The sequence below is a fragment of the Hypanus sabinus genome, chromosome 3 (genome assembly GCF_030144855.1).
Source record: "Hypanus sabinus isolate sHypSab1 chromosome 3, sHypSab1.hap1, whole genome shotgun sequence".
Classification (NCBI taxonomy): domain Eukaryota; kingdom Metazoa; phylum Chordata; class Chondrichthyes; order Myliobatiformes; family Dasyatidae; genus Hypanus; species Hypanus sabinus.
Genome location: NC_082708.1, coordinates 116,552,676 through 116,578,418, shown reverse-complemented (window position 1 = coordinate 116,578,418; position 25,743 = coordinate 116,552,676). Strand labels below are relative to the sequence as shown.

The following is a 25,743-nucleotide window of genomic DNA, read 5'->3' as shown; positions in this document are numbered from 1 at the left end:
TATTTTGCAGTTTGTGCACACGAGCACCTTGGCAGCCCTTTACACAATTGTTTGCAGAATGATCAAAGATCATCGAGCTGGTAACTCTTTGTCTTTTGTGACTCTGTATTTTTAAACCAACCTTCAGACCTTTCTGCCATCACTGTTCTGTAACCTGGAGCAGTCTGAGTGCTGGTTTGCCTCACATGGTGGATCCTGACTACCCTCGACTGGAGGGCCCCGGTTATGTTTTTGTAGCTTATTCTGTCAAACACCATCAAACAGCTTTGAAACTCTGTCCCACCCCTGCATAATTTTAGCTGTTCAGTGTTCAGGCTACATGGGTTATCTGGGCCTCTGTACCTTCCTCTGTAACTGGATTTTGACTTCCTCATTGGAAGACCACAGTCAATGCTGATCAGAAATAAGAACATTTCCTCCTCACTGACAATCAATGCCTCAAGGATGTGTGCTTTGCTCACTGCTCTGCTCTCTCTATAGCCGATTGAGTGGCTAGGTACAGCTTAAAGGAGGCATATAGACATGAGATAGATCAAAGTGAATTTATTATCAAAATATGTACATATATGTAACTATATTCCCCATCCCATTCCCTCTTCTTCAATTCCTCACCCTGGCTTCCCTCTTACCTCTTCTGCTCGCGTGCCTGTCACCTCCTCCACCCCTTTCTCCTGTTGGATCTCTGTTTACTTTCTGATCCTTAGGGTTCTTCTGGGAGTCGGAATTGTTGAACAATCGTAAATCCAAGATTTCCGTTTATTTTAGAGTACAAACAAACATACAATACTAAGCAAACTAAATAACATATTGATGCAATTACAATGAAAACATGCCATTGGCTGTATTTCATTTGGAGTTTGAGGAGATTTGATATGTCACTAAAGATCCTAACAAATTGCCAACAGATGTACCATGGAGGGCTGAAAAAAGTTGCAACCTCAACCAGTTCCATCATGGACCCTGGCCTCCAAACTATTGAGAATATCTTTGAAAGGCTCTGACTCAAGAAGACAGCATCCACGATGTAGGGCTCTCCCCATCCAGTTCATGGCCTCTTCTCATTACTACCATCAGCAAGGAAGTACTGGGGACAGACACTCAGATCTTCTGTCTTCCTTGTTGTAACTTATAGTAATTTGTATTACACTGAACTGCTGGCACAAAATAACATATCTCACAACATATGTTAGTGATAATAAACCTGATTCTCATTAGGATATGAAAACTGGCACAGTTGCACTTTGTGGTGCAATTGGTTCAATTGGAATTATATATTCAATATTATTCAAATGTGACAGTTTTTGAAAAATCTGATTATGTATCTTTGTTATTGCAGGAATGGGTTGGACAAGTAGAAATCAGTGCTCTTTCACTCATGTTCAAGTAAGACCATCATGGATATTTAAGTTACTAGATATAATGCACATTGGGGATCTGTAACTTTTGCTGGTTGATCTGCCTTCTGTGTTTCATGATTACTTGGAAAATCATCATTAATAACATTATGCTTTAAAGTACATCATAAAAAATGTCTAAACAGAACCTGTTTCACTTTTTAAAAAAGAGTATCTAATGATGTGATTTATTTTTCACTCCCAAGAGTTGGCTGGATTACTTGTGGAGATTGAAACATCTTCATCTTATTGACCAAGAGAGCTAACATTAATATTATCTTTGTGCTGAATACCAAAAGCCCCTTGAAACATTAGGTTTATATGTAAATAAAAATAAGAAACATATGTTTAACATAGTGGCTGTGTTAGTGGAAATGCTATTTGTCTCATGAACAGGGAAAAGGAAGAATTATTGAACAAATGGTAAAATGTGAAAAGTAGCTTCCAATATGTGTATGCTACAAATTTTAAATATATGATCAATTCTTCAGTCTGAGATTCTTTCTCACTTCTCCAGCTTTTGTATTATGACACATAATTTTATTTGAAATAACTTAAAATGCTTAGCTCTGTAAAATTGCTTACAACACTATTATAGGCAGCTCTAATGACAACCCTTTCAGTCAAATAATGAAACCTTCAGTTTCCAAGGTGCTTTATTGAAGTACCAACTTACTACCCTTGCATGTACTGGTGACTTAACGTGCATCATTACATTTAACTTTGATTGCAAAACTGGGCTAGTATTTGCACATTGATGAACTGGTGAAGCTTACGGCAAGAGGTTTCCCTGACTCCCAGTACCAAATGTAAGCTGTTACTACTTACCAATGGTTGGTCTCTATAATTGTTGCTCCTGCTATCTTCAATCCTTTTATACAATTTCTTCCAAAACTTCTCCTCTTCTGTCCAGTCCGGTCACTACCATTGCTTTACAAGTATATTAATGGGGTTTACTACTTCCTCCGCTCAGCACCAGTCCCATATAGTTGTTGGTCATACAGAAGCTGAAAAGCAGGACCTCTAGGGCTGTAATCTCAGGATTGCTGCCTGTGCCAAGTGCTAACAAATGTAAGAGTAGCATGATCAGGCGTATTAATGCGTGGCTGAGAGACTGGTGTAGGGAACAGGGTTTCGGGTTCCTGGATCATTGGGGCATCTTCTGGGGAATTTATGACCTGTAACAAAAATGATGGGTAATACCTGAACCCAAAGGGGTCCAATATCCTAGCAGGCAGGTTTAATAGAGCTGTCAGAGAGGGTTTAAACTAATCTGGCAGGGGGTTGGGAACTGGAGTGATGTTGAAGTTCAGCTACAGATTGGCAAGTGTGACGTTGTGGCCATCTCTGAAACATGGGTAAAGGATGGCTGCCATTGGGAGCTAAACATCTAAGGATATACGGTGTATTGGAAAGATGGGTTAGTAGGCAGAGGGGGTGGTGTGGCCCAATGTATAAGAAATAATATTAAATCATTAGAAAGGGATGATATAGGATCAGAGGCTGTAGAGTCTATATGGGTTGAGTTAAGAAACAGCCAGGGTAAAAGGACCCTAATGGCAGTTGTATACAGGCCTCCAACTGCCGGGATGTGGATTACAAATTAATAGCAGGAGATAGAAAAGGCATGTCAGAAAGACAATGTCATGATAATCGTTGGGGATTTTAACATGAAAGTGGATTCGGAAAACCAGGCCAGTACTGAGAGAATTTGTTGAATGTCTAAGGCAGGGGTCGGCAACCCGCGGCTCCTTCATCTCTGTGCTGTGGCTCCCTGTGGCTTGGGAAAATAAATGATGAATATTTAATTAAAATGTATTTTATGTTAGTTTGTTAGTTTTTGAAATGTAATTCTAAATTTGAAGATTATGGTGATCTTGTACAATCTAAATAAAACGTTGCGGCGACCCATTTCCTGGCACATCCGAACCGGCTCACAATTAGCCAGCATTCTGGCTAAGGGAGATAACCTACGGGGGTTTGTGAGTACATGTCTTTTGGAGCATCTGCGCCCACGGGGGGGGGGGGGGGGGCGGGTTGAGGGATGCTTAAAAGCAAGGCTGTTTAGTTCGAATAAAGTTATCTTTGACTGCAGTTTACCGACTCTGTGTCGTTATTTTACCGCTGCATGTAGCACACCGCTACAACGTGTTTTTTTATCACTATTAATATACATCACCACTGCCAATGCCTGACACCCGCCAGTGCGTGCTTTCTTTTAATTCTTCGATCCAAGGTAGGCTAACTATGGAGTAACCTTCAACCCAACGTCTTTTTTTCGGAGTTCAAAATGTTTTTGTTGCATGCAGAAATGTAATGTCGTTTTCTCAGCAGGAGTTCATCGATTTCATAAATGCAACACATAGTTTGTTTATACATAGCATAAAGGGAAAAAAAAACATTGTATGCAGTGTTATTTCATTTTAAATGTCAAACGGGTTTTGTGGCTCCCAGTGTTTTCTGTGGGAAACGGGTCCATATGGCTCTTTCAGTGGTAAAGGTTGCCGACCCCTGCTCTAAGGGATGGCTTTTTAGAACGGCTTGTTGTTGAGCCCACTAGGGGATTGGCTGTGCTGGATTGTGTGCTGTGCAATGATTCAGAGGTGATAAGAGAGTTTAAGGTTAAGGAAACCTTCGGGGACAGTGATCACAATATGATCGAGCTCACTTTGAAATTTGAGAAGGAGAAACTAAATTCCACTTTGTGAAATTTCAGTGGAAAAAGGGAAATTACAGTGACATGAGAGAGGAACTGGCCAAGGTGTTCTGGAAAGGGACACTAGCAGGAAGGACAGCAGAGCAGCAATGGCTGGAGTTTCTGTGAAAAATGAGGGACAGATATATTCCAAATAAGAATAAATTTTTGAATGGAAGAAGGACACTACCATGGCTGACAAGTTAAGTCAGAGCCAAAGTAAAAGCAAAAAGAGAGGGCATACAACAAAGCCAAAGTCAGTAGGAAGATAGAGGATTGGGAAGCTTTTAAAAACTTGCAGAAGGAAACTAAGAAGGTCCATAGGAAGGAAAAGGTGAATTATGAAAGGAAGCCAGCAACTAATATCGAAGATACTAAAAGCTTTTTTTTAAGTATATAAAGGGTAAAAGAGAGTTGAGGGTAGATATAGGACCAATACAAAATGATTCTGGAGATATTGTAATGAGAGACGCAGAGATGACAGAGGAACTGAATGCGCCTTTTGCATCAGTGTTCACAGTGGAAGATGTCTGTAGTATACCAGACATTCAAGAGTGTCAGGGAAGTGAAGTTTGTGTAGTGAAAATTACGACTGAGAAGGTGCTTAGGAAACTTAATGGTCTGAGAGTGGATAAGACTCTTGGACTTGATGGAATGCACCCTTGGGTTCTGAAGGAAGTAGCTGGAAAGATTGTGGAGGCATTAACAAAGATCTTTCAAGAATTGATAAATTCTGGCATTGTACTGGATGACTGAAAAATTGCAAATGTTACTCTGCTATTTAAGAAGTGTGGGAGGCAGCAGAAAGGAAACTATAAACCTGTTAGCCTGCCATCAGTGGTTGGGAAGTTGTTGGAATTGATTGTTAGGGATGAGATTACAGAATACCTGGAGGCACATGACAAGTTAGGCTAAAGCTAGCATGGTTTCCTGAAAGGAAAACCTTGCCTGACTAACCTCCTGCAATTTTTTTGAGGAAATTACAAGCAAGGTAGACAAAGGAAATGTAGTAGATATGGTGTAGTTGGATTATCAAAAGGCCTTTGACAAGGTGCCACACATGAGGCTGCTTAGCAAGATAAGAGCCCATAGAATTACAGGGGATTGACTAGCATGGGTGGGGCATTGGCTGAACGGCAGAAAACAGAGTGGGAATAAAGGAATCCTATTCTGGCTGGCTGCTGGTTACTAGCCGGGCAGACTATTGTTTAGATGGGGACAGAATTCAAAATGCAAAGATGCAAAGGGATTTGGAAGTCCTTGTGTAGGATACCCTCCAGGTTGAGTTAGTGGTGAACAAGGCAAATGCAATGTTGGCATTCAGTTCTCGAGATATAAGAATATAAGAGCAGGGATGTGATGTTGAGGCTCTATAATGCACTCGTGAGACCACTTTTGGAGTATGGTGTTCAGTTTTAGGCACCTTATTTTAGAAAGGATATACTGACATTGGGGAGGGTTCAGAGAAGATTCACGAGAATGGTTCCAGGAATGAAAGGGTTACTGTATGAGGAATATCTGGCAGCTCTTTGGCTGTATTCCCTAGAGTTCAAGAGAATGTGGGGGAATCTCATAGAAACATTCCGAATGTTAAGTATAAGCCATTTGTCTTGAGCTGGGGTTCCCAACCTTTTTTTATGCCATGGACCAATACCATTAAACAAGGGGTCCTTGGACCTCAGTTTGGGAACCCTTGGTCTTGAGTTTATTTGGGATAAGGAAGAGCATCCTGACCCTACATCACGTAGAATATTGGAAACCCGGGCTTTACATGATTTGTTCGGAGTGTGTGTTTCTAGCTCTGGTTTCCTGGCAGTTTTGCAAAGCCACTTTGTCATCATTGTTTTTCCAGCCCAGGCAGATCACTTTAATCCCTAATCTACATTCATCCGTTTATTATTTCACAAAATGTAGGCATCACTGACACTTAGCATTTATGGCCCCTCACCTTCTTTGTCTTTGATTTGCAGAGTGGTACTGTGTCAAATTCTTAAAGTGCTCTGGTCCCTCTGAACTACTTCTCAGTGTTATTAATTGGGTAGTATCAGGATTTGGGCATAGCATTGATGAAGGAATGGAGGTATATTTTCAGATCAGGGTGCTTTAAGTGTGCATGCTGCAGCCAATAGTAGACGAAGCAGATTTATAGAATGGTATCAATCAAGTGGGCTTCATTTGTCTTTGATGGAGTTGAGCTCTGATAATGGAGCTACATTCAGCAAGGGAAATGGAGATTATCTCATTCTATTCCTGACACACATTTTACTGGTGAAAAGTCTTGGATGAAGTCGGGAAATGAATCGCTCACTATGGCCGACATTGCCACTGAGCTGCTGTTTCAGTTGTGACACTCTGTGCCTGTTTACTTTAGTTCCTGATCAGCAGAGATCAGGATATTGCTGAGGAGGATTTTGTGCTGGTAGTCCTGTTAGAAGTCAAAAGTAGCTAGTTAGAGGCTCCTTGTTGGAGCTGATTCTTATTTTGTGCTTGTCCAGCATGTTATTTCATGTCGATTGGTTCTTGCCTGAATGCAGACCAACTTTTTTTTATGAATGTTATAACTTTCTAAGGAGTTATGAATGGAATGGAACATTGTTTACTAAGGATTGCATTCTCATTTCAGAAAAGATGGAGGGTAGGTCAATAATGTGGACTGGGTAATTATTAGCTAGACTAGATTTGTTCTGGTTTAGGAATGTACCTGGTAAATGTTCTCTCTATTGAGAAGATACCAGTTTTTTAAACTGTACTGGGCCAGCTAGGCTGGAGGCCTGGATAGTTCTGGAATGCAAGTCTTCAACATTATTGCTGTGATATGATTTTGCTCCTCAACCCCCCCCCCCCCCCAATACTTATTTCCATGTCCAGTGCTTTAAAATACCCCATTGTATGTCATTGAATTTGCAGAGGAGCATCTTCTGCAGTGGTGGAGACCTCTGGAAGAAACTGATACAGGTTTTCTACTCAATACTTCTGGCTGAAACTAAAGCATCTGCTAGACTTATCAGCCTCTGGGTGTTTGTATATGTTTCATTTTTGTCTTCATGAACCTTTACTGAGCTGACAGTGAGATGAGAATTCTTGAAATGGGGTTATTCTGTTAGCTGTTAATTGTCCATCATCATTCAAAACCAGAAACACTACAGACCTTTGATTAAGGAATAGCTATGTCCTTTCTATTGCACAAAATTCTGGAGGACACAGGTCAGGCATCATCTGTGGAGAGGAATAAACAGTTGACGTTTTGGCTGATGAAGGTTCTCAGCCCAAAACATTTACTGTTTGTTCCTCTCCATAGATGTGTTTCCGCGTTTTATTTTGTGCATTATTCTGGATTTCCAGCATCTGCAGAACCTCTAGTGTTTATGCCTTTGTATTATTTGCTGCTTTAGCTCTTTACCACGTTCTTGCATTGCAGTTTCACCAGGTCTTTGCCTCACTTTTAGGCAAATTACTGAGTTTACTGAATTACTGAGTTTCTCCAGCATTTTGGGTGTGTGTTGCTTGCAGTTCCCCATCTCCCTCTGGTGCTTCCCCTCCCCCACCCCCCAATCTTTCTCCTGAGGCCTCCGTCCCATGATCCTTTCCCTTCTCCAGCTCTGTGTCACTTTTGCCAATCACCTTTCCAGCTCAGCTTCATCCTACCCCCTCCGGTCTTCTATCATTTTGCATTTCTCCCCCCCCCCCCCCCCCACTACTTTCAAATCTCTTACTATCTTTCCTTTCGTTTAGTCCTGAAGAAGGGTCTCGGCCCGAAACGTCGACAGCTCTTCTCCCTATAGATGCTGCCTGGCCTGCTGTGTTCCACCAGCATTTTGTGTGTGTTGTTGTTTAAGTATTTTTTGTTGGTTTTATTAATACTTTAATGATTTAATCATTTTTGATCTTAAATGTTTCTGGATGGCACAGAAATATGCAACAAGGAAACTTCCATGAGGAAATCTGCAGATGCTGGAAATTAAAACAACACACACAAAATGCTGGTAGAACACAGCAGGCCAGGCAGCATCTATTGGGAGAAGCACTGTCGACATTAGACCTGATGGAGGGTCTCGGCCCGAAATGTCGACAGTGCTTCTTCTTATCGTGAGTGTAACAAGGAAATTTTGCCATCTTAACAAAACTGAGTGCAGGGATTTTGTTGTCTGCTGAAGGCTACCAGAGGTGTTTCTTGGGTAGTGCTTGACTTGTTTTACCACATTAGCCTGCCAGGTGCTCAGGGCTTTTTTGGCACTGATGGCTATGAGGCTGAGCTACATCTCCTCCTGGGACAATGAGGATGGTCTTCAGGATGTGGCGAAAGTGAGACTGTGGTTTTGGGAACCAGGAGTATGTTGTGGCAGTGGGTCCCACTCAGGAAAATTCAGGCCATTGTTTCGGTGAACAAGTAACATAGCTGTAAATGCAACTAGATGATACTGTCTTTCATTACACTCTAATAAACCTTGTAGAGGTGATTTAGGAAATTGGGTTTCTTTTGTTATGTGGTGATGACATTCAGAATGTATAATTGAAGTTCCATTGCGCAGGTGAAATTGTGTGCTTTTTTAGTTCATACTTGACTGCATTTTCAGATGTTTTGGATCAAGTTTCTGCTGGAGTCCTCCCTGCCACCCCCCCACCTCATCTCTTTACCTCTCAACAGCGCTGCTCAAATGGATACTTGAAGGCTGGCCTTGGTGCTTGAAGGACCTACTTCAGTGTTCTGCCTGTCAAACATTGACAACACCTTTGGTCTCTTTCCTCAAGCCTCCTTGTATTAAAAAAATAACTGATTACTGTTTTCTGAAATAACTTGCATTATCTTACCTGAGTAAACGTACTGAGTATTCTATTCAATTGGGGAAGGGTTGATGACTGTATTTTACAGAATTCCCTGGTGGAAGTCTGTAGGTTTGATTAAAAGTGAAGGATGTGCAGTCGAACTGAAAGTATGTACCCGCACTTTAAGTTATAATTAGATTATCTAGAATCACCTTCTTACAACAAGACCATTATTTTAATTCTCTCAGTATTGGCAGGTTGATAATCGTGGGGGTGGGGGGAGAAAACATTGTTGTCATATGTATTGGGATGTGCGCCAGAGTAATTTAGGCTCACAGCTTTGCAGATTTTGTTTTTATGAGTGTGCTTGCATTACATCCCGTAAATGGCTCTGACAGATGATTTGGATCGAGACAGCATTATAGTCATATGCTGAATCCTACTCCAACGTGTCCTCCATGGGGCAATTTTTCTTCCAGAATCAATGCCCTATCCATTTTCCTCCCATTCATCATTTCTCAGAAAGCCACTGAGACTTCTGCTATGCTAATATTAATGATTTTATGCTACATCTTCAGAATATTTGCTTTGGGAATATCATTCAGTTTTTCAAATGACTTCTAAGTCATATTTGGCTGAAGCTTGTCTTGCCAAATTGTAGTTCATATGCAGCAGTTTACCACTGACAAGATTTTTAATTCTGGTTCTTGGATCTGAATATCTGATGTTATATTGTGTCCTAGTTGAGATTGGCTAACTTGCTGCAATTCAAGAAGCAGTTTTAGGGGTTTCAAGTTCATTTAACTGTTTGTATCGTACCTGAAGCAATTAGGGCAGTGATGGCAATTGCCTATTGAGTTGTGTAGAAAGACAGAATGCAGCAGTGGTTCATTGATTGGTCCAGACATTTAACTTGTATTTTTTTTCAACTTCTCAGGCGGGATTTTATAATTTACCAGGAACCAAATAGACCTCCTGCCCATGTTACTGAAAATGGTTTTCCTGACACGGTAAGTTAAAACATCATTTAAAGTGACTTTAAAAAAAAGTATAACAAAGCCATTGCATAAGGCATCTTGAATTGTGAAGCCTCAAGGTTGAGACATTGAAACAGATGAAGTATTCATTTATCCTTGTTAACCTTTAAGGACATATAATACAGTGGTCCCCAACCACCGGGTGGTGAGGAAACGATACGATTTGTCCATATGAAGCAATATGAGTCATTCCCTGTTGAACTTGAACACATGCGAGGTCATCAGTCACCTAAACGCAGTGATACCCTTGCACCAGGGATTACTGGTTGGCCTCGCGCGGCCGGCGGGAAGTGCCGTTGGTACTGGCCTGGAGTGCGGGCAGGTGGGCGCCGCCTTGAAAAGCTACCTTGCTGCGATCTACTGAAAGTCATCCCTTGAGCCAAACTTCTGTCAGCCAATAGATCCTACCTACCTACCTACCTACCTACGGGGAGGGTGGTGGGGGGGGGGGGGGCAGGCACGCGCCCTGTCACACTCCTCCTCGCTCTCTGGGCTGTGACTGCCGTGGCTCCGGCATGGGGACCTCCGGCTCTTACCTTATCCTTTCACCCCACCCACGACCAGCCGCACCTGGCCTGACGGCGGGCGGGCGGGAGGCTAGAGTTTGGGCCTGGAGGCTGTCGAATGAGGCAATGCAAACTGCTTCAGCACCTTAAATCCAAGCGCCCTGCACTTAAAGACAAACCCGTTGAGTTTTTTGAGCTGAAAAGATGTGAGCAAGTGGGACAGAAGCAAGTGCTAAGAGCCACGACAACTAAATTGGAGTATAGACTGGACAAAAGGAACCTGCTTTGAGGATTGCTCTCTCCCATCACCCCTCGTTGGGACCATCTTTTTGCAGGGAAACAAGCCCAGGGCTCCCACCGATTCAGTGATATTGGTGTGTTGCATTGATTTTATATCCTCATATGAGGAAAATATGCACAGTGTGTTTAATATTAAATTCACCAGATGAACCCTTTTAGAAATGAATTTGAGTGTATTAGCCATTTATAATTGACTTATCACCTATATTCCGGTCGTGATTAACACTCCCCACCGTCAGCTGGTCTGCAAGAATATTGTCAATATTAAATTGGTCTGCGGTGCAAAAAAAGTTGGTGAACCCCTGATATAAAATATAAAGAACGGTAAGTAAGTTCATCACAGTGTCTTACTAAATAGTTACTACTCGGTTATCATTATCGAAGTACAAACAGATGCTGGAAATCCGAGCAGCGCACACAAAATGCTGGAGCAACTCAGCAGGCCAAGCAGCATCGACTGGAAATAAGTACTAAAGTCCTGCCAAAGGGTTTTGGGCCAAAACATCAACCATACTTTTTTCCATAGATGGAACTGGCTTGCTGAGTTTCTCCAGCATTTTGTGTGTGTTTATCATTATCATTTTATCATTTATCATTTAAAAAAATAATTTTATCATTATTAAAGTTTATCATTATTGAAACATTTTGGTCATTATTTTCTTGTTCGTGGGAGCTTGCCTTGTGCAAATTGGCAGCTGAGTAGTTCCTGTATTGTAACACTACTGTTGTTTCAAATGCACTTGATTAGCTGTAAAGCATTGTGGAAAATCCTGAAGTAATGAAGAATGCAAAATGCATGTAAGTCTGTTCTTTTCAAGTGATTTAGTATTTATGAGTTAGGGTTAGAACTGCAGGAGTAGAAGCCTTATTCCTTAATTTTAGGGCCTTTTGCTGTGTTTTGGACTAAAATGCCTATGATCCATACAAATTTAAAAGGAAATGTTGGGAGCAGGTGAGATGGGGCGAGTTCCTTCTCTTTGAAGTATTCTCTCCTCCAACCTAAAGCAAAATATAAACATGTTTAAACAGAAGTGTGCTGCCATACAAGATGTGTCATACTCCTTTAACATGGTCCCTGGGTGTGCCCAGGCCGCAGTATTGACACTGAAGCCCAGGACAACTCATAACATAAAGACTAAACATGGACAAGGAAGCTGCCTTCTGATTATTATCTGCTGTTCCTTCTCAGCTGATGAAGTGGCACTCCTCCAGAATGAATACTGCTTTGGTGGGGGTTCGGGGGATACTGGGAGTATCAAGACACAGAATCTGATCTAAATGGGGGGGTTTAATGTCTAGCATCATCGCTGATCCAGCTGGCTAAATCCTGTAGAATATATAGCAACTTGGAGAGTGACAGTGGGACAATTCAAATTCAGTAATCTGCCTATAGAAGGTACATCTGTAAAATAACATCATGGAGCTTGTGGACGCAAAGTCTTGTCTTGACATCAAGGACACACTCCGTTGCCAAAGCATTACAATTGTGCCAAATGTATTTAGAAGCAGAACAGATCCAGCAACTTAGATCTGTGCCTCTTGTGCTGACAGCAGAAGTGTTCATCGTATTGTGTAACTGTTGAAGTATCCCTCACTTCAGTATTGCCGTGTAGACTGGGTGGCTAACCTTTTTAGTGAGAATGCAGAATGGTTAGCTGGGAGTGGCCCTAAGCTTTCTGAAAAGTGACTTGCCAAGCTAATGAAGCTGCCTGACAAAACGACTAAGGCAGCAATCAATGTAGAGAGCAAAATAATCACTGAAACAATGGATTTGGTCAGATTTCTGCATTCCTCTTGTATTTGGTTGTATGCAATTGAATGGATCAAGAAAATCCCATCCCAGTCTTTGGTGTTGGCAAGGCTCAGCATACGAGGCAAGATTGAGGCATTCACAATCTTGTTCAGCAGGCAATGTTAAGTGAATGATCCATCTTCGTTTCCTCTTGAGATTTCCAATATGACAAGACTACTCTTACAACAGTTTAATGTTATGTAATCTCAAGCAATGGATCAGGAAAAGGTGTGAGACCAGAACACATCCTGACTAGAACTGGAGTCCTGACCTCCAGAGTTTTCTGCACCTTGAGTCAGGCTGTTCCAGTATATTTATACCATGGGCATCTGGTGCCTAATGAGAAAAACTGCCTAGATATTTCCTGTTCAAATCTGATGTAGCTCATTACAGCCCACCCTTATTTGATCAGTAGCAGAATGTTACTAGCTGATTGTGCTAGTAAGTGGCAGTTATTTATCAATAACGTACTTACCAGTTACCTACTCGTTGCTCACTTTGAGGGCTACCTGGGTCATTTGTCTCCAGACTTCATCCCAGACATGGGATAAGACATTTTAGACTGGGATGAGAAGAAATTTCTTCATTCAGAGGGTGGTGAACCCATGGAATTCTCTATCACAGGCTTTGGAGGCCATGTTGCTAAATATATGTAAGAAGGAGGTAGACAGACTTTTAGACCTAAAAGGAATATGGGAATGAAATATAGCCATGGTCATTTTGAATGGTGGAGCAAACTTGGGGGGCCAAATGTCATTGATTGTCCCCTTAGTCCTCTGTTGTTTGCTTTGGCTGTAGAACCTCTAGCCATAGCACTCCGTAATTCCAAGGATATTACAGGTATCACCCGAGGTAATACTATTCATAAAGTTTCTTTATATGCAGATGATATTTTACTTTTTATTTCCAATGTGAATGACTCCTTAGCTTCCATTCTTTCTTTATTTTCTCAATTTAGTCGATTGTCAGGTTATAAGTTGAATTTATATAAAAGTAAATTATCTCCTTTAAACAACCTGATACCAATAAACACCAGTTTTACGTTTAAAATTATGACTAACCAGTTTACTTATCTTGGAATAACTATTACTAAAAATATTAAACATTTGTATAAAGCTAATTTTATTCCGCTACTGAGTTACCTTAAAAGGCTATTTAGTAAATGTTCTCCTCTTTCTTTATCCTTGTTAGGCCGTATTAATTCTATTAAAATGAATGTGTTACCTAAATTCTCATATCTTTTCCAAGCATTGTCTATTTTTATTCCAAAGAGTTTTTTTGACCCTTTGGACTCAATTCTCTCCTCTTACATATGGAATAATAAACAACCCCGGCTGAACAAAGTCTTTCTTCAAAGGAAAAATAAAGATGGTGGTCTAGCTTTGCCTAATTTTAGATTCTATTACTGGGCAACTAATATAAGGAATATCACATTCTGAAAGGGATGACTGTCCACCATGGACTTTACTAGAAGCTCAATCGGTTAAAAATGCCTCAATTATTTCTCTTCTTGGATCTTCTCTTCCTTTACCCTTCAGTAAAATTACTGATAACCCAGTTCTTAAACATTGACTTCTGTGAGACTCGTTACATCTTGCCAACCAGAGAAATTTTTTTCCCCACTGTCTATTTTAATAGCCTGCCAGTCTTCAGTCCAAGTCAATAGATCACCTCCTATGCCATAAGCTCTTATTTTGTGCAATACCCTTTTTGATGTTTCATCTCATCTTATCAAATGCACTGTAGCTGTAATACATCCATTGTTATCTACGATAAAGGTTACTTTCTCAACGAGGTCCACTGAATTGGTCAAACATGCTTTCCTTTTCACAAAACCACATTTACTTTGCCTGATTTGTCTTGAATGTTTCTAAATTCACTGCACTAGCGTCTTCTATAGCATCTAAATGTTCTCCTGAAGACAGATCTTGAGGTTGTTGTTTGAAATTGAATAACATATAGAAGCGCCTTTTTATGCATTGATGCTAAGCTTATTTATAGCCATGTTATGTTTCTACATTTAACCTAATGTTTTAAAATGTTAAACCTTAAATTGCCATTTGGATGGTGAGGGAGTAAGTTATTAAGAGAAATGAATCATGACGAAGAATGAGTTTAAACTGGAGTGGAATTAGCGGATAAGATTTTACTTTTAGCATTAGTTATATACCTACACCTGTAGTTTATCATTTAGTTCTGCCAAATGTCTCAGTCTCAGGTACAATTTCAGGAGATATTCCTGAATTAGTAATTCATGTAGTCATTTCTTCAAGATTGAAAGTACATTTATTATCAAAGTATTTGTGCAGTGTTACAACCCTGAGATTCGTCTTCCCTTCAGACAGGCAAAAAAAAACCATGGAACCCATGCAAAGAAAAGCATGAAACCCCCAAGGCACAAAAAAACAAATTGTGCAAATGGCAAAAGAAAGCGATCAAGAGATGGGCATTCTCAGATATTTTCCGTAATAGATATTAGCCCTCAATACTAGCAAATTTTGATCTGAAATTGGAACTTTTCAATTCTTGGTATGAATGCTTTCACTACCTGGAAAAATTTCACCTAGCAATTTTTTGCAACTGGAAAATGAACATCAGATTCTTAGACCTGAGCGATATCTGGCATTTCTGATCAGGTAATTTTATTTGGGAAGAATGCATTAAACATGTGTTGTAAGGAACACCTCTCATCGTTGATCACTGAAGGGTGACATCCAGGGCAGAGTTGCATGAAGGATTGTGTTTTTAGTTGAACTTAATGATGAAAAAATATTGCCTCTATTAATTAGTTAAGAAAACAGAAAAGAACTTCTGTAACATTTTTTGATATATTGGATTTAAAATGGTCTTCGAAGTAATTGAATTTTTGAGCTGTTTATGAATTTGAGCTCCTGTTAAATTTTAGCTAACCTGGTCACTTTCAGATGTAGCATAGAAAGTGATGTTTGAAGGTGACAAAAGGAAGGATATCTCACTTTTTTCTTAATTTCCAAATAGATCTCATTGTGCTTTTCAAATGGAAACCATTATGATAGTGTCTATCCTAAGGAATCTATCGATGCTGCGGCCCTTTGTCAATGTAAGTACTCCGATTTTTTTAAAAATTTGGGAATAGTTTTATATAATTGAGAATTGACCATTTTAAGCTGTCAAGACATTAATTCCTGAAAGAAAGTTTTGTGATCTTGAGAAAAATCAGTTTTTCTTGCTTGCATCCCTCCTGCCAGAAAAATGATGGGTCTAGACAGTTAAAATGAAATGAGCTTATCAATAAGTTGATGGGTGCCTTAGAATCCATAATACTCAAGTAGGTAAGTTTGGTCACCTTTGTATGCCATTTATTATCTTTGCCCCTATCCCTTGGTCACTGTGCAAATGTGAGTCAAACTTTTTATTTCCCCATCTTATCAATATTTGTTTGCAGCTTTCTTTGGGGTTTGCTGAAGAATTAACTGTAATATTTTGATCTATTGTTGCCCACAAATTAATATCCTCCTCTTTTTTTCTAAATCTTTTTATTAATATTAGTAATATGGACAGAATACAAATGATATATTGATAAAGAAATTACCAACATACAAATTCCATTACATATGAAAAAAAACATACATAATAGTTACAATATAAATGAGTTTACCAAGACATAAGCCATAAAATATATGTATGAACATGGTAAGTCTAAATATTTCATAATATATGATATAAAGAAATCAGAAAAAAGAAAGAAAAAAAATTTAAAAAAAAATATATAATGCAAAACTAGCTAATCTAATCTAATAACTAATATAAAAGAAAAAAGAAGCAAAAAAAAGAGAGAAAAAAGGGGGCTGTTTATAATATCTCATAAAAATAAGTATTCATCAATGCCGTCACTTCCGGTCCTCTCAAAATACATAAGCTAAAAGCTGGGAAATCAAATGAACTTGGAACAGGATCATATTATGTCATATGAAAATGTTGAATAAATGGTCTCCATAACTTTTCAAATTTAATAGAAGTCTCAAAAACACCACTTCTAATTTTTTCTAAATTTAAACATAACATAGTTTGAGAGAACCAATTAAATACAGTGGGAGGATTAATTTCCTTCCAATTCAACAGTATAGATCTTCTAGCCATCAGAGTTAGAAATGCAATCATTCGACGGGCTGAAGAAGATAAATGCAGTGAGTCTAACATTGGTAAATCAAAAATTGCGGTAATAGGATGAGGTTGAAAATCGATATTCAAAACCGCAGAAATAATATCAAAAATATCTTTCCAATATTTCTCCAAAAATGAACAAGACCAAAACATATGAGTTAAAGACGCAATTTCAGAATGACTTCTATCACAAATAGGACTAATATGAGAGTAAAAATTAGCTAATTTATCCTTGGACATATGGGCCCTATGTACGTCCTTAAATTGTATTAATGAATGTTTGGCACATAACGATGATGTATTAACTAATTGAAGAATTCTCTCCCAATTCTCACTAGAAATACTAAGACTAAGCTCTCTTTCCCAATCCTTTTTAGTCTTATAAAGAGGCTCTGAACGTATCTTCATAATTATATTATAAAGTTTTGAAATAAGCCCTTTTTGAAAAGGGTCTAATTCAAATAAACTCTCCAAAATATCTGAAGGCACAAAATTTGGAAACGTAGAGAGTACAGAATTTAAAAAATGTCTAATCTGTAAATATCTAAAAAAATGAAAACTAGGCAAGTTATATTTGTTGGATAATTGCTCAAAAGACATGAAACAATTGTCTAAAAATAAATCAGAAAATCTTAGTAATCTCTTAGTTTTCCAAGCCAAATAAGCTTGATCTATAATGGAAGGGTGAAAAAAACAATTAGATACAATAGGACTTTTTAAAACGAATTGAGTCAACCCAAAAAATCTCCGAAATTGAAACCATATACGCAAAGTATATTTAACTATCGGGTTGTCAATTCGTTTCGGCAATTTAGAAAGAGCAAAAGGGAGAGAAGTCCCTAAAATAGAACCCAGAGCATAAGCTGATACCGATTTAGTTTCTAAACTCACCCAACAAGGGCCAAAAGATCCACCCCCATCTTTCAACCAACGTAACAAATATCTAATTTTAACTGCCCAATAGTAAAATCTGAAATTAGGTAATGCTAACCCGCCTTCCTTTTCTGTCTTCTGTAAATATGTTTTAGCTAACCTGGGATTTTTATTCTGCCATATATATGAAGAAATTTTAGAGTCAACATTAGTAAAAAAAAAAGATTTCAGGATAAAAATTGGTATCGCTTGAAAAATATATAAAAACTTAGGTAAAATAACCATCTTAATAGCATTAATCCTACCTATTAGGGATAAAGACAGAGGTGACCACCTAGTAAACAAACCTTTAATCTGATCAATTAAGGGTAAAAAATTAAATCTAAATAAACCTTTATGGTTTTTTGTGATTTTGATCCCTAAATAAGTAAAACAGTCATTAACTAATTTAAAAGGTAAATTTCCATAAATTGGGACCCGTTTATTCAAAGGAAACAATTCACTTTTATTAAGATTTAACTTATACCCAGAAAACTCACTAAATTGAGCCAATAATGATAAAACTGCTGGAATGGATTTCTCCGGGTTAGAAATGAATAGTAATAAATCATCTGCATACAAAGATAACATGAATATCTGTCCCACGATTAATACCCAAAATATCCTGTGCTTGTCTGATGGCAATTGCCAAAGGTTCTAAGGCAATGTTAAATAGTAATGGACTAAGAGGGCATCCTTGTCTATCTAGTGCCCCGAAAAAGGCGAAAAAAGGGAGATCTTTGATTATTGGTAAACACTGAGGCAACTGGAATATGATAAATCAATATAATCCATGATATAAATATCGGACTAAAATTAAACTTCTCCAACACATTAAATAAGTAAGGCCATTCAACTCTGTCAAATGCTTTCTCCTCATCTAATGAAATCACGCATTCTGAAGTATCATGTGAGGGAGTATAAACAATATTCAACAATCTCCTAATGTTAAAAAAAAGAATAACGATTTTTAATAAAGCCAGTTTGATCATCTGAAATAATTTTGGGTAATACCTTCTCCAACCTAGATGCCCAGTAACTTGGAAAAAATCTTGGAGTCTACAATCAATAAAGATATAGGTCTATAAAGAAGCACAGTTAGTAGGGTCTTTATCTTTCTTCAATATTAAAGAAATGGAAGCTCTATAAAAAGATTGTGGCAAATTCCCTAATCTAATGGCTTCCTCAAAAACCTTACCTAACCAAGGGGAAAGAGTAGCGGAAAAAAATTTTAAAAATTCAACTGTATAACCATCTGGACCCGGTGCTTTCCCAGAATTCATTGAGGAAATAGCCCCCTTAATTTCTACATCCGTAATAGGAGTATCCAATATCAAAAGATCATCAGATGATAATCTTGGAAAATTTAATTTCCCAAGAAAATCAGAAATGGTATTATGATCTTGAGGAAATTCAGATTGATACAGGGAGGTATAGAAGTCTTGAAATGCCTTATTTATCTCATCATGATTAACTGTCAGATTCCCATTCTGCTGACCAATCTTAGTGATTTGACGTTTAACTAAAGCATTCTTCAATTGACTAGCTAACAGTTTACCAGATTTATCACTATGTATATAAAAATCAGATTTAGTTTTCATTAATTGATTTTCAATCGAGGATGTAAGTAATAAACTATGTTCCATTTGAAGTTCAACCCTTTGTAAAGCTCCTTACTAGGAGCAATCGAATATTTCTTATCAATCTTTTTAATTTTATCAACCAATAAAAGAGTTTCCATCTTAGTACGTTTCCTCAAACCAACAGAATAAGAAATAATCTGTCCACGTATATACGCTTTAAAAGTGTCCCAAAGTGTTCCGCAGGAAATATCATCTGTAGAATTAGTTGAAAAGTCGTCGTCGATCTGCTCCTCCATAAATTTTATAAAGTCAGAGTCTTGCAACAAGGTAGAGTCAAATCGCCATTGACTAGCATTAGAAGCTGTATCCGTAAATTTCATAGAAAGTAATAATGGAGCATGATCAGAGATAGCTATAATATCATAGTTACAACCGATTACCAATGGAATAAAACGAGAGTCTACAAAAAAAATAATCAATTCTCGAATAAGAGTGATAAACATGTGAGAAAAAAGAAGACTCTTTGTCATTAGGATGCCGGAATCTCCAAATATCAAAAACTCCATTGTCAGTCAAAAAAGAGTTAATACAAGTGGCCGACTTATTAGGTAAAGTCTGAATAGATAAAGATTTATCCATCAGAGGATTTAAACAACAATTAAAGTCACCACCCATTATTAACTTATATTCGTTTAGATTGGGTAAAGAGGTAAATAAAGACTTAAAGTCAGGACAATCCACATTTGGAGCATAAACATTAACCAAAGCAACCTTTTTATTACAAAGTAAACCCGTAATTAACAAAAATCTGCCATTCGGATCCGAAAAAATATCATGTTGAACAAATGAAATAGAGGAGTCAATAAAAATTGAAACTCCTTTTACTTTAGCATTCAAATTTGCGTGATACTGTTGACCCCGCCAAAATCTAAAAAAACGATATTTGTCCTCCTTCCTCACATGAGTTTCTTGTACAAAAATGATATGAGCATTAAGTCTTTGGAATACTTTGAAAATCTTCTTTCGTTTAATTGGATGATTTAAACCATTAGTATTCCAAGACACAAAATTAATGGTCTGAGCCATAATTCTAAAATTAACCCTATGGTATAGAAAGGGTTAATCAACTTATAAACTCATGCACCCGGAAGAGGAACAAAAGTAATGAGAAGACCCGGAAGTGATGACAACACAGACATATTTGAAGTTCAAAAACAGCCCAAATAAAAAAACTAACACAAACTGGTACAAAAAAAAATAGAATTAGAAAACAGACCATCCCCCCACCCCCCAAGAGAAAGAGAAAAAGCCAAAATATGACTTAAAAAGGGAAAAAGTAAGACTAATCCTACCCCCATGTCAGCTGAAGGAACACTCCATATATAAAGGATATATATAAAAGAATCACCCCAACTTTAAAAATTAAAATCGCTATAATAAAAACCATATTTCTAAGTATAGTTAGTTGTAAAAAGAATAAAAATATAATCACTAAAAAAAATTATAAATCGGGCTCTAGCCCAGACAAAACAAAAAATATTTAAGCTATGATAAGCGATGCATTGTAAGAAAAAGACGAAAAAAATAAAAACGTAACGCCATCTTAAGCAAAACCAAAAATCTTTTTCGAAAAACCACCATCTTAATCAAAGAAAAATTCACCTTCAAAGAATTAAAAATATACCTTCGAAGGAACAAAGTTAATGGACAAGTATGTAGTTAAATGATTAAAGTGTATAAGGCAAAACAATTAATATGACGAAAACACACTTTAACTTAAGTATAAAGTATAGGATGAACCTACACCAATAACCAGATTTTAATTCAGGTTTAAGAGATCGAGAACCATCTTACAGGATCAGAATCGTTCATTTATTAGAGACCGGTGTCTGTAGCAGTAGGGAAGTTCTCCAGATATTTTCTCGCTTCCGAAGTTGAAATGAAAACCTGTCATGGAGCATTCGACAGAGATATTCGGAGCTTCGCAGGGTATAGGAGCGCAGGTTTCAGATTTTTCTCATAACGTTCAGCCATCAACGGTTTAAAAAGAAGCCTTCTTTTTAAGAGGTCAGGACTAAAGTCTTTGACCAGGCGGAATTCTTTGAATTCTTTGAATTTAATCATTCCTGCCCGATGAGCTGCTCTTATAAGTTGTTCTTTGTCATGTACGTAATGGAACCGGACAATTACCACCGAAGGTTTGTCTGTAACTCTCGGTGATCAATGCCGAATTCTATGTGCCTGGTCCAATAAAGGGGGGTTATTCGGGAAAATCATCGGAAACGCTTCTTTTAAAAGTTGAGCAAAATATTTCGAAGGGTCATCTTTTTCTATGGCGTCTGGAAGACCAAGTATACGTAAGTTCTGTCTTCTGGACCGATTCTCAAAATCGTCACTCTTGACTTTAAGGGCTTCCATCAGCTTAATGGTGGAAATTAAATCCTGTTGCAGTTTTTCAATAGTCAAATCTCGCTTCAGAGCATCTTCTTGCAGAGACGCAATAAGAGCTTGTTGCTGTTTAATTACTAAATCCGTCTTAACCATGTACTCTTGAATCTTTATATCTTCTTTAAAAAATTGTTGTAGTTCAGCTAATTTTTTATCCAAAACCTCCATAAACACTTCAAAAGTTAATTGAGTTTGTTGTGGCGGAGCCTGCTTTTTTCCGTTACCGTTCGGATTGCGTCCGGGATCCCGTCCCTTAGACCTGAGAAACATTTCTGTTTGCATATCTTCAAAAGTTCACAACAAACTCTTGGCAGTAAATCCAAAAAAAATTAACAAAGAAACTTTTGGTATAGGTAAAAATAAGCTGAATAAGGGTGATCAAAGGTTAAAAAAAGTAAAGTTTATGGAGCGAATTCAAAACAGTACTCACTCCATGAGCGTCTCCAGCTGACTCTAATATCCTCCTCTTTAGGGTTATATATCTGTCTTTGAAATGACCAGTCAAGAGAAGAGGCTTTTGATCCAGAATTTTATTTCATTCTGTGGTCCAAAATATTTCTAAGTATTAGGAAAAAATTACTTTTGCCGTCCACTATTTTCTCTCTTGCAGCCAATTTTATTAACCTGGTTGATGTCCTAGTCATAATCCCTATAGAGTCCCCCTGTCCAGATCTTCCTAATTCTGTGTTCACTGCTCTTCCTACCAACTAAGGAAGACTGATGTTTTTCATGCATGATTTGTTTCTTTGTAAATCATGTACTTACAGTGATTAACTTTAACATGTTGATTTATTATGCAAGTAGTTTTCAATTTATTCTTGGATAAATGCTAGGAAATTGTCCCAACCACAATTTCTTGTTTTTATTCTCCATTCACCATTCTTCTACAGATTTACTGAAGTCTGTCATCCTTTGATTTAATCTTCAATTGCGTTCAATCTGGTCCTGGAATTGTCTCGTTGAGTTTCACTAACAGGTCAAATAATTTGACATCTCAGTCTTGACCATTTCAGGATTCACCTTGTTTCTAACGCTCTTCCCTTTACTAAAGTAACTTATTAGACACTTACAGAATTTTCATAGTTACCTAGACTTGCTACTCTCTACTTTTATGGTTTCACCTTTTTTAACATTTTTATTGCTCTGGCTGCTTAAAGGTATTTATTTGTTTTTGTTTGAAATTTGAATTGCTTGTAAATTACAAACCCTATTACATCATTGCGGTGGCTCCTTTATAGCAAGGGGGAAGCAGATACTTGAAGTTGTAACCTTTTGTTCTAGCTGCCACTTCATGCTGCGTGAACTTGTAAAATAAAACAAATTGCGCCGGGGGGGGGGGGAGGGGGGAAGGTATCACCAAGAAGTGAACATTCCTTGAATCTGCATGGGTTGCCTGCAGCTCTACTATAAGAAAATAGTAAATCCCATTGACAGTGATTACAAGCACTCAATTTTAACTGAGGAGATTCCACATAAAATCAAAAGATATAGGAGCAGAATTAGACCACTTGACTCATTGAGTCTGCTCTGCAGTTGTGAAAAAGAATTAAACACAATTTTGATGGCTTATGATAAGCCCATTTTGATACAGTATCAGTTCAAAGGTGGAAGTCCTTGCAGTTAAGTTGAAGTAATAATTTTAATGCCTCGGGTTTTAAATTTACCCTGGCATATTGTGAGGATCACTGTAAGAAAACATTTAGATGATATTCTCAAACTGGAAATGAAGTAGAACCAGTTAGGTTTACTTACCCCCCCCCCCCCCCCCCCCAACTACCTTTTGCTAAACTTTAATGGGCACAATTCCATAAGAAGCAAGCCCTTTCTGATAACTTTTTAAAGCACTTCATAATGGCTGAACCTTGAGGAAGGGTGGTACAAACAAATATCTAATATAAGAGTCCTCCAGCAATGGCTTTCTTAAAACAAAGGATAAATGGGGAGCTTTGCATTTGATCTTTTACTACTTTTTCCTTCTTCATGCCCTGCACCCTTTCCCAGAATGTATGTGGGTACTCTGGAAGAAACCATAAAACTTCAGCCCAGTGAAGATCAGTTCATACAGTATAGATTGTGGAATAAGCAATGTAAACTCTTGGGCTGTGTAGCATTTAGTGTGTGGTTACACTTTATTCCATTGCAAATAGGATAAGCCAGGAAATGATACTTACAGATTTTAAAATTTTCCAAAATGTTATTTTTGGTTTTAAAAATAAATCCAGTTGGCTTTCATGTTGGTGCTGTTTTAGAATCTATTTCCAGTGTGACATTTACAGGAACGTCTGTTTGATTTTGAATGGCCAGCACAGATATACAAGAGCTAAACCACTCCTACAGGGGTTGAAGTTTAGAGTGTAATGTATATCCTAGTGATTCATTATCTGTCCCTGCGAGTTGTGTTGCAGCATCTGCACAAATGCTTGGGTTCCCTGAAGAAAGTTTTCAAATATTTTGGTGTTGGATTAAAGAGCAAAAGAAACAATTCTGGGGGAGAGTGGTTAAGAGTCTAGGAAGTCTCTTTCCATTCCTTTCTCATTGGTAAGAAGATGCTGGATTTTGAAGTATTCTAGGCAGACTTTTCTCCAGTGACATTTAAGAATGAAGCGCCTTTGCAGTGATTATTTTCAAAAAAGATAATTGATTGCTAGATGAAGCCACAGTGACGTTACTGGGTCTCGCTTGAAGGGTTTTCAGGAATTCTGTATATGTTTTCATAAATGTAATTTGAATTTAAACTTCTATTTTGCAGCCATTTTGTATGAAATGTTATATCAGGATGTGCTTAAAGTTGACATTGAAGCAGTACTGTCTTCATTGGATACAAACAGCAAAATAAATGAGGATCATTGTATTTCCAGCAATGATTCCGATTCTGGCACAGAAACAGAACTGCCTAGGTAAGCTGTGAAATTTTTAAAAATTCATGTTGATTACTGGAGTTTTAAACAAGGGAATTCAAGTGAAAGTTATAAATGGGGAAGCAAATATGCAATTCCTGAAAACTATCAAAAATCTTAGTTTTGTATCAGATTCAATTACTTACAGCAAATTTTGTCAAAGGACAGATATATTTAATTTTTTTGAAACATTCTTCAGGCATTCAGCCTTGAGGCTCTGTCTGTCACAACCAGTTGATCAGAGTTACCCATGAGAACAGTGTACAGTTCCCTAAGCTATCATATTACCTTTGATTCTATAGTTTCTGCAGAGTGCTTAATATGTGGGACAGGTTTCCGATGGTTACAATGGAAGCAGATGGTTTTGATGCGTTTATTTACATAGATAACACGGAGAACAGAATAGAGAACAGGGTAGAGAGTAGTGTAGTTGGGAGGAACAGGTGATACCAGACAGACCACAAACCTTGTAGTTACTGAGGTCTTCCTAAGGTTAGCCTTAATTTTATCATTGCTAATTAATAGTTTATTTTGCCACGGTGTAATTATTCATCACATGGATAGTAGAAAGGGAGCTGGTCGAACTTTTTTTCCATTTAGTAGTTCCTGTGACTTAGATCCATTACTACAGCTCCGACTCTACTGGGATAAGCCGAGTTCTGAATGTGACACTGCAGATTATACAGTCGGCCCTCCTTATCTGCGAGTTCCGCATCCGTTGATTCAACGAACCGCGAATCGAGAAAACTCGGAAGTGCTGTTCCAGCACTTGTTGCTCGAGCATGTACCGACTTTTTTTTCTTGTCATTATTCACGAAACAATGCAGTATAACAACCATTTTACATAGCATTTACATTGTATCAGGTATTAAGTAATCTAGAGGTGATTTAAAGTATACGGGAGGATGTGCATAGGTTATTGTGGATTGGGATCGAAAAAAATCATAAGTTCTCTTACCAAGTAAGTTGGAACAGGTATTATTTAGCGTCAGTTAGTCAAACGTTTGCCTTACTGTATGGTATATATTTTACCTTTCTATGCATATAAAACACTTAAGAACGTATGTTTCAGCGCCGGGCTCAGGAACTGAAGCTTCTGAGTTCGATCCAGTGACAGACGGCTGTTGAGTGCACTCTCTATCTGTGCCGGGTTGATGTGGAGAATCAAAAACCCAAAACCTCAAATCCCAATAATTAAACCACCGCACTGCTTAGTAATAATTGTAGCTTTCATTGGGGCAGGGCCTTTCTCACTTTATCCTTTAAAATTGT

The 25,743-nt window shown here is 38.0% G+C and overlaps 1 protein-coding gene across 7 annotated transcripts in view; it reads left to right on the top strand.

The window, feature by feature from the left end:
• otud4 (OTU deubiquitinase 4) overlaps positions 1-25,743 on the top strand; it is a 130,090-nt gene that overhangs the window by 19,486 nt on the left and 84,861 nt on the right. For all 7 annotated transcript variants that reach the window (XR_009511274.1, XM_059964985.1, XM_059964986.1 and 4 more), the window contains exons 4-7: positions 1,337-1,383; positions 9,791-9,863; positions 15,486-15,567; positions 24,324-24,471. Coding sequence is in view for 6 of the 7 variants with exons in the window: in XM_059964985.1 (XP_059820968.1) it covers positions 1,337-1,383; positions 9,791-9,863; positions 15,486-15,567; positions 24,324-24,471 (350 nt within the window). In the remaining variant the exon portion in view is untranslated. The remainder of the gene's footprint in view (positions 1-1,336; positions 1,384-9,790; positions 9,864-15,485; positions 15,568-24,323; positions 24,472-25,743) is intronic.